Genomic DNA, 9,368 nt, shown 5'->3' with positions numbered 1-9,368 from the left:
GCACACCCTTTGACTGTACAGAAGGACCCATATCCTTGGCAGGCACTGTTGCCGTCTCCTTCCTATCGCATCTCACCCTGTGTTATCTCTGCATGTGTCAACCAGCATCACACAGAGTACTAATGCATATCCCAAACCAGAAAGACAGGAATGTTTTGAAGTTTCTATTAGACAATGCATTGCAAAGAGATGTCTCATGTCTCCATATCACATGTGCTAATGACATGGTGAGGGACTTGAGATCTCCTGAAAACATATTAAACCTCTACTAAAGTAATGAAATAATATTTACCCATTTAGCTACAGCTGCCAGGAAGCGCAGCTGTGTTTTCTCTGAATAAAGTCTGAAATCGAAAATCACTGTCAGATTGTTAGTTTTTATTTTTCATACGTACAAAAACCAAGGCAGAGTAGATTGGATATGATGCACAGCAACCTGTACAGTAACACAGCATCAGTGTAAAGTTTTAAAATAATTACTCTTTGTAAAGTTTGTTTAGACAAAGTCTAAATATTTGGTTCCAATTCAAATTGTGTCCTTTCTCAAATATTAGGGTAATGAGATGTAATGAATCATTAGTGAGCCATCTGCCCTTGCTCCACATTCCTGACTGAACTCCTCGGTAGTACACCCTATTACATAACTACCACCCCAGGCCAAATCAATCAGTAGCCAGGTGTCTATCCAACTTTTTAATGCAAGTTTTAAAAACTTAAAATAGGAAATCCAAAGTGGAAATTGAGTGGAAAGTGTTTTTAATTAATTTACTAGAGAGGGTGGATTAACTCCCGATTTGCATAGGGTAAAATGCAACCAAGGTTGATGGAAACAGACAGGCTGTTTACACCTGGCATTAAAATGCATTTTGGGTGATCAGATTGCAATCAGATAATGCTTGACCACATGACCGTACAGGTGTAAATGCACCCAAGACGCATTGAAGACGGAGTGTGATCTGATCCGTTAGACCACCTCCGGAGGTCACACTGCACCACACTGACCACAAGTGTAAATGCAATTGTGTTGTCAATCCACATACAATAACTATGTGGGCGGAAATACGTAATTGTGCACAACTGTTCCAAACCAGCAAGGTTTCAAAAAGCAGGCAAAAACAATAACGCAGCTTCACGGATGGCTACCATCTTCTTCTATTCTTCTATCTTTTTGTTGTTGTTTGTTGGTCTTTTGGACCCATGTAAATAAGAGCAGGGTGTGACGTGAGCTGGACACAATGACATCTCTAGCCCCACAATTGAAGAAAGCACAGCTAATTAACAGGTCATTAACAGGCACAGGAATGGGGGTAGGCCATCGAGAACCATCTCAAGCAGCGGGTAAGAGAAACCTGATTATCCTACAGAACAACAACAGCTTGCCAGACCTGTTTGCATTCAAATCCTAGCTCATTTACATTAAAACCCCTGGAGGTGTCTTAAGCAGTGTATGGCTATAGAGTTGGAGATGTTTGTGGTTCAGATCCGCACTGCTGAATCCGGAGTATGTTCCACGTGCTTCGTTACTGCACTTTACTAGAATAAAGACAGATTTGCTGCATCAACCACAAGACAAAAATCCCTTTTCCTACATAGACTGTTGCCATGTTTGCACATATCTTGCATGTATTCTATCTGTGTATGTTTGCAGGTGTTTGCATTGTAGTTGTGCGCAAGTGCCATTTGAGTGTTTATCTTATGTTAGTCTTTATTGACTTTGAACGGGACGTTTAACAAATGTGGTGATCTAGCTTATTTATATGTTTTTGTACCAAAAGAGACAAGGGGGAGTTGGATACGGTTAGCGATGACATAATTTGCTGTGCTCTTCTCCTCAATGCTGAAAACTCTCTCATGGACTCGTGCTGCAGTAGTCTTCATGTATTTTGGCGGAGTGGCTTAGGAGGGGTCTGAAGAAAGGGGCTAGGGTTACTTCTGTTGTATACTTTCAAAACCGATCTTACTCTTGTCTCTCCAGAATTGCCTAGCCTACCTTTAAACTCTCAAAAAAGGCCACACTTTTCTTCCTCGTTCCAACTGAGTAAAAGGCGTCAAAACAGGTCAGGAAAAAACGTAAGCATACCATTTGGACGAAGGGTGATGCCTCTTCCGACTCTTTGATATGTAGCCACGTGCCAAGAGGCTTTAGCTTTTTAATCCCCATGCATGTTGCAATAAGAAGTGGCATGAAGAGAAAGGTGTTCAGTTGATGTTGAAACGGTTTAAGAGGGGTTGCGATACAACTGTATGATCATTTTGGAGAATGCAGTTTGTCATGCTGTTAAACTGTCTTAAATTAAAGAAAAAGTTGTTTCTGCTATTTGGCCAAGCCAAACATCAGAAAAAAACAGATATTATACAGACAGATTCAGGGTCAGTTGGCGATAACTGGGTTGAGAAAGTGTGATGTCATAACAGACACTGAAGAAAACATAGCAGTTGAAAGAGTCTGGAAAGTCGATGTCACAATACCATGAAATAAAAACATGGAGCTCTATGTCCACTGGTGGGACTGCTACACGGCTCAGAAGGAGCCAATCCGGCGCGCTCCGCTGCAGCAGAGTAGCACCTCTCGTCCTATCTTCTCCTCTCCAGTCATCTCTTCTCTTGTCGTCTCCTTTCCTCTGTAGGTCTCTTCGCTCCTCTGCTCTCTATGTCTCTCCTCCTGTCCTCTGGTCCCAGTCATCTTTGCTCCTCTTCTCTGCTCTCAAGTCATCTCTTTTCCTGTCTTTTCCTTTCCTCAGCTCTCCTCTCTTCTTTAGGTCTCTATCTGAAATACAGATAGCCAAACTTAGAAGAATATCTCATCTGAAGTTAACATTAGGATTAGACTGCTGTGATGTCATTATTCAGTCTCAACGTTTAATATTTGCTCCTTTTTTCACTCAGCTCCGTGACACTTGCTCTCCCTTTTCGACTACTAACCATTTCTTATCTGGCAGTTGGCAATTAAAAGATAAAATATAAAGAAACATTAACTCATACTACTGTACATTCATCATCTGACTGATACTCATCGTCACAATGTCACCCTTCCTCTTGCTCATGATGATGCTCACTGTGAATGAAAGCGGACTGTAATGAAACCGCACTTTAAAAAAAAACCAAAAAAAACATCGAAATGCCCGTCAGCACTAGTATTGGTCACTGGCTGAGTGTGTGGCTAATGAAGATTCCAGGTGACTTGCCTATAACAGCTAACTTCAGTGATGTGAGACTGTTTAGCACTTGCAAATCGGCCCGTTTCCAGCGCAAAAATGATGTATTGACGTTAACGTTTTCTTTCTACGCATGTACTAGTTGGAATTATTATTGGTACGGTATCTCATCAAGAACTGATTGGAACATCAAAGGATACGTAACTTTTCGCAAAGCTAGCGAGGGGGATATGATCAGAATGTATGGGCTAATGCACGGAATGTATGCTAGCTCTCCTCTCCTTATCTCCCTGTCTGAGTTGTGTGCTGTGTTATGAGAATATTCTTTTTTTGGTTTTTATAGCACTTTACAAAAAATGACAGGCACAGCACTGTTTGCAAGTTGGAGTGTTTAAATTGAACCCTCTATTTGGCACGGATCTGTCCCACAGTCAGAAACCGTGTAGATCAAAAAGGTAGTTGCCTTATGGGTTCTGTATCACTCGCTGAATAATTGCATCCTGTGCCTGTGTGTGGTTCTTCAATAAATGGCAGTCGCCAAAGAAAAGCCTTCAGCTTGGTGTGTAACTACAAGGTGATGTTTTGGTTTGATATTAATCTCATATGGAGGGACCGAAAGAACAGGAGGAGAGATTGACGCTACCTGAACATGGGAGGAGTACCGTAACCAAGCCAATTGGCAAGTCACCTGAAAACTTGTAGGGGGAGCTACAATGACCCTGCTGTAACTTAAATAGAGGACAGGTGTTTGAGCGGTTGATTATTCCGAGACACCACTGGCTTTCAGATTTCACCAGAAAGGTAAGTCATGACAGATTTATGATGTATTTCTTCTGAGTTATTAGATTAATTGATGGCACTCCGAAACAACTGTTTGATTAGGCTTGCTCTTTCTATCACCCTAACATTGTAGGCTTAACTTCTTACATTCAAATTCCACTTTTTTTTTCCGTTTGTGCACGGGACATTGTTAATGTGAAATTTAATACATTTTAATTGGATTATAATTTACTGTTTAAATTCATAATTTTAGACAGAGGGCAAATATACACATATATTTGTTCGTTGATTTTAGAATTACTGATTCGTATTCTCAAGGCTGTTTGTGTAGTTTCGTTAACTCAAAGGCTTTATCTCTTTTTCTGATGTGTTTTCAGATGCATTCCTTATACCTGATTACCGTCCTTGCTTGCTTGCTTCCTTCTGCTTTTGGCGATGGATCCAGTGTGGGTAAGATAAGGATTTCCCCCTATATTTATTTCTCTCTTAAATAGCATCATGTGTGTTTGTAATGGTTATTGGCTTTTTAAAAGTATTTAAGTGATTTATTGTTTATCAGAATGGACATGACAGGCTCCAATGGATACAACAATAAATGTGTTTTTCTTCCTGATGAATTTCTAACCTGCATCATGAAATCCCTTACAGCCTGGTGCTACCATCTACCCACATGCAGTAAGTGGCATTTACATTTTTTTGCTTCTACATTATGTGCATGCACAAGCCCTGTGACTGGCCAAAAAATACCCACACCACAATGGCCCGTTAACCAGCACTTAATTAATATGTTTAACTTTTGGATTACTGTGCTAAATGGAATCTTAATGTTGATTATCTATACATTGTTATGTTTAGTGGTAATTTTTAATGCAGAAAATGGATTATTAAATAGGGGGCAGGGCGGTCCACAAACCGCCGATATGGCTCTGGGTCTTTTAAGATGTAGCTTGAGTGGTTGCCTATGTCTCCATCCAGTTGCACGCCTCATTTCAAATGGAATTTCAGTGATTTTGTTTTAAAATCAGGAAGTGTCATGTGTGATCTGATACTTTGCATGCAGTCCTCAAACCTGTTCCGAAGGGCACTGACCCCATTTTAACAGGGCTTCTCCCCTTTTTTCTTTCGAATAGAATGCGAGTATTGTTGATATTCCTGTATTGATTTTCTGCCATTTGTTCCTCAGGTTACTCAAACCTGTTCCAAATTATGCTACCCACCCCCCACCCACCCACCCCTCTTAGCAATGCTTCTCCCACTTTGTCTTCGGGGGCTTTTCGGTTGGAGGGTTTCACGTTTTTGTGAAGATTCCATTGCAACAGGTTCAACTGCAGTAGACCGCTAAAATGTATTTTCTCTCTCACTCAAACAGATGACGCCACCTGGCCCACGATTGTTACAGATTACTGCAACGGAAGTCGTCAGTCTCCCATTGACATTATTAGCGCTAATATTGAGGCTGATTTAGGGGCTTTCACTTTCACCGGCTTTGATGACAATACTACCATGTCCAAGATCAAGAACACAGGCAAAACTGGTAATTTGACAAAATGTGTACATTGAGCACCACACTTCTGTTGGGAGATGTTGGCGTGGTCTCCACTTTCTCAATCATCCTCCTCATGTCTGTTTTTCCTTTCCTTTCCTTTCAGTGAAGATCGATTTTAAAACAGGGAAGCTGAGTGTAAGTGGAGGTGCCCTCTCTACCAGTTATGACACCCTGCAGTTCCATTTGCACTGGGGGAATCAAAGTTCTATCCCAGGCTCCGAGCACACCGTGGATGGCAAGCGTTACCCCATGGAGGTAGTACTTTCACCCAAAAATTTCATTTTTTTTTTTTTTGTAACACTACAATGGGCTGAGTACCAAACACACATTCTTTGTAATTGTGTGATTTCCTTCTGAAACAGTCAACAGGTACAAAGTCATCTAAGGTATATCTATGCATATGCGTTTAAGTCAAGTTCCTTCTAATATCATGTTTGTTCCTTCCAGTTGCACATTGTGAATATCAAAAGTACACACAATGGGAACGTATCTTTGGCTGTAGAAGACAGTGAAGGACTCGCTGCTCTTGGCTTCTTCATTGAGGTATTGTGTGCTGTCACTATTACTCATCCCAAAAATGTCAGTATTGGATACGAGGTAAATATGGGAGGGTTTGAATGTATGTGTGACTAATTGAGAATTTCCCCGTCTCTATCATGTCCTGCCACAGGTTGACCCGGGCACAACTGACCAGCCAGAAAGCTGGAGGAGTCTTGCTTCTCATCTTGCCAACATCATTGAAGAAGGTGAGGTGGCTCAAGGCACAATCATAAATCTGACCTAACCTGTAAAGGTTATTTCAGGTTCTGTGACTTTGAAAAAATGTAAGGTTGATTTAATGGACAGTTGTTTTTTTTTGGTCCTTATTCATAATTATATGAATTTTAATTAAACAATGTATTTATTTTAAAGTGACATGCTGACTTCTACTCCATATACAGGCCATTATGTCAACATCACCGGTATCTCCATGAATGACTTAATCAGCGGAGTGGACACTGCATCGTACTACAGATACCTTGGTTCTTTAACCACTCCCAACTGTAACGAGGCTGTGATTTGGACAGTCTTTAAGGACACCGTCAAAGTCAGCCAAAATTTGGTATGTTTGTATTGGTTCTGCAATTTCTGTCTGATTTTGATTTAGCTTAGTGGGTTCTTATGGATGCCTACAGATTTAAGTTGCGCTAATATGAGGATATGCGTTAATATGAATGTCTCTGAATTTCAGATTGACCTCTTCAGTACTACCGTGCGGATTGGAGACAGCAGCTCACCACTCATGGTCAATGTGTTCCGCAACGTGCAGCCCCTTAATGGTAGAGAGGTTACAGCTACAACCGCTCCATCATCAAAGGCTACAACCACCTTCGCAACCAAATCCCTAATGGCTCTCGGACTTGCAGCGCTGTATTCTATCTTTCGCCTTGGCTAAGGATCAGGGAGAGAGATTGTGATCTTACCAGAGGGCCTGGCTTCAGTCAGGTTGGATAGGAAGGTTTACCTTTGGTGAATCCGCCTGTGGGGTCGGATGAATTTCTCAGGAATCTTTTCTAAATTTGAAACAAGTAGCTATTTTTCTCTGTACACGGCTCTTAAAAACCTGCTTATTGAAAATGGTGCTTTTTTTTACTAGACATTTCTTTTTTCTACCAAACTCTGAGATCATACATTTTAGTAGTAGAAAAGATTTGTCATTTCTACTCTGTTGACAGTATGGCGTGCATACAGGGCTGCCCTGCCCTCCAGTTTTCTCAGGCATACAAGTGTGCGTGTATTCTTGTTGACATAGGCGTACGTGTAAATGCAACAAACGTGCCAGTTATCTTTTCATATAGTTCTTTAATCAGCTCTAATATTCCAGCCTGTTTTCCTCTCTGGGTTTCAGTGATCAAGGGGCCTGTGATTCTGTAATTTCCTTGTGGCACTACATAATTTATACGTATAACAAAGATGAAGGAAATGGTTGTCAGAAGTTTATGTATTTTGTCTGTACATTTATTTAAGACTGTTAAATTAAATGTCACATGTGTTTAGAGGGCTATTTTCAGCCCCTAAATCAAGGTCAATTTTAATAATGATTTTAATACTGTTTGCAGAGTTAATGGGTGAGGGGTAATGTTCAATTTGAAGACACTTTTTTTTTTTTAATTCTTGCCCACTGTTGTCCTTTGGCATAATGCAAACCCTCTTCCATAGTGACCCCTAATTGAAAAAAGCAGGTGTTATATCCCAGGTTTGTTACTTTATAAGCCTTCTCTAATGTCAATAAAACAAATTATTAAAGAGCGACTATTACAAACAAACGTGTCCTGGTTGTTATGTTTGTGTGAGGGGAAGGGGAGGGGGAGAGAAGCAACAAAGTGTAAGGCAAGGACAAGACCAGTTTATTTATCTTCTATCTATCTCATAGCCGAAGAAATGTCGAGACCTTTAGATCCAACTAGATCAAAAGGGTGGCCTTGAGTGCACCTAGTCTCTCACAGCATGTGAAAGAGCCTAAGTGTCAAGTTGTGCAAAAGGTTCTTTGGCATTATTGTCCATGTTATTATCCATGTGGATGTAAAAATCCCCTCTTTCTGACTAGTTTATAGTTTAGCACATAGTCATAAAATTAAAATGTGCTGATGTCTCATTGAGAACACTAGCACTGCTGCTTTCTGCTAGCCACGTCTCAGAGAAACAATTCTCAATTGTATGATATTATAGTGTCATTGACTAGGAATGGTTTGTCGGCAAGAGATCTAATATTAACTAGAGCTAGCTTTGTAGAGATAATAGGCGGCCCTGGGACCGTCTCAGGTTGTTGCGATGCAGGTCATTGACTGGTTTACCTCAGAAGCTGCATGAACTCGATTCCTTCTATTTCTACTGAACACAGGAATAAAGACCATTAAAGGCATACTGGGTCTCAGAACCTTTCAGTACCATCTCTACTATATTAGGGACCCTCAACACATCAGAAAATGCTGTGAGTGTCCTTGGTAGATAATGCAGGTCATATTCTCCAATGGTGGGGACTGTGCTTGCTCTATGCCTGTATTCTGTGTCTCCACATGCGACGAAGTGTTTGATGGTCCTTCATCACGGTCATGGACAGGTGGAGAAGGCTGTGGCTGCACCTGTAGTGCTGAATCATCACGAAGGGCAGATGGGTGGCGAAGAGCAAAGAGAAGGTTATCCTTTAGTGACCTCACTCCAGCTAAAGTGGGCGCCCAGGATAGGTTTATAAATGTATAAAGGTATAATTCAGACCATTTAGGCTGCAAGTTCTGTTCAGCCATGTGTTGAGGCTGAGCAATTGGCAAAAACATATTCGTCCCTCAGGGTGGAAGTGGCCCAGTCATGAACTTTGGAATCGTCAGCTTCTCAAGTGTATTAAACAGTGTGTACAATGCATATAAGAGTGCGCTTGTCAGGGTGGCTGGGTCGAAGCTGTTAATCATCTCCCTCTCTGCATGGCTGACTACATTTTTAATTAAGATTTTAAGAAATGTAACAAAAAATACAACTGAAATAAATAGCCTACCCTACCTTTAAGTCTCAGTAGTATGTAGCCTACTGGCAAACTCCTTGATGCCCGAGTTCTTCTTAACTCAAAAGTTTCACTTGCTTTGACTTTGTATTGTTTTAATAAGGGGGGGGGGGGGGTAAACAGGTATGCCAACAGTAGTCTATTTCAGGTTCACACTAAATTTACATTTAGTTTAATTAAGTCTACAGAAGGCTACACCATTCACAACACGCATGGCATTTTGAAATGAAGGCTACAAAAGAAAAGCGCCCTGAGCAACCATTAAGCGCTCAAAACATCCACACATTCCCTCTCTGTTTCGAATGCGTGGAAGGCGTCAAAACAGTCCAGGGAAAATCGTGCATTTGAATGA

At 40.9% G+C, this 9,368-nt stretch overlaps 1 protein-coding gene across 3 annotated transcripts; it reads left to right on the top strand.

Annotated features, from left to right (window-relative positions):
• Positions 1-1,247: 1,247 nt before the first annotated feature.
• Positions 1,248-7,902, top strand: LOC116218748 (carbonic anhydrase 1-like). Of its 3 annotated transcripts, XM_031561453.2 has the most exons (10): positions 1,248-1,338; positions 3,765-3,956; positions 4,313-4,385; positions 4,584-4,610; positions 5,305-5,469; positions 5,585-5,736; positions 5,929-6,024; positions 6,152-6,227; positions 6,423-6,583; positions 6,713-7,901. In XM_031561453.2, the coding sequence occupies exons 3-10, from the start codon at positions 4,313-4,315 to the stop codon at positions 6,914-6,916; spliced, it is 954 nt and encodes a 317-aa protein (XP_031417313.1). In that variant the 5' UTR covers positions 1,248-1,338; positions 3,765-3,956; the 3' UTR covers positions 6,917-7,901. The 3 variants fall into 3 exon arrangements, with proteins under 3 accessions (XP_031417313.1, XP_031417314.1, XP_031417315.1); XM_031561454.2 differs by lacking the exon at positions 1,248-1,338 and having other exon boundaries at positions 3,711-3,956; XM_031561455.2 differs by lacking the exons at positions 1,248-1,338; positions 3,765-3,956 and adding an exon at positions 4,047-4,064 and having other exon boundaries at positions 6,713-7,902.
• Positions 7,903-9,368: the final 1,466 nt, after the last annotated feature.

Source organism: Clupea harengus, chromosome 23, assembly GCF_900700415.2.
Source record: "Clupea harengus chromosome 23, Ch_v2.0.2, whole genome shotgun sequence".
In the NCBI taxonomy this organism is placed as follows: Eukaryota; Metazoa; Chordata; class Actinopteri; order Clupeiformes; family Clupeidae; genus Clupea; species Clupea harengus.
The sequence above is the reverse complement of the archived record's forward strand: the minus strand, read 5'-3'. Positions and strand labels throughout refer to the sequence as shown.

Coding starts and splice junctions, on each gene's coding strand:
- LOC116218748 (XM_031561455.2), top strand. CDS start 4,313: ATGCATTCCTTATACCTGATTACCGTCCTTGCTTGCTTGCTTCCTTCT. Junction 4,611..5,304: donor CTACCATCTACCCACATGCA/GTAAGTGGCATT, acceptor TCACTCAAACAG/ATGACGCCACCTGGCCCACG. Junction 5,737..5,928: donor GCAAGCGTTACCCCATGGAG/GTAGTACTTTCA, acceptor TGTTCCTTCCAG/TTGCACATTGTGAATATCAA.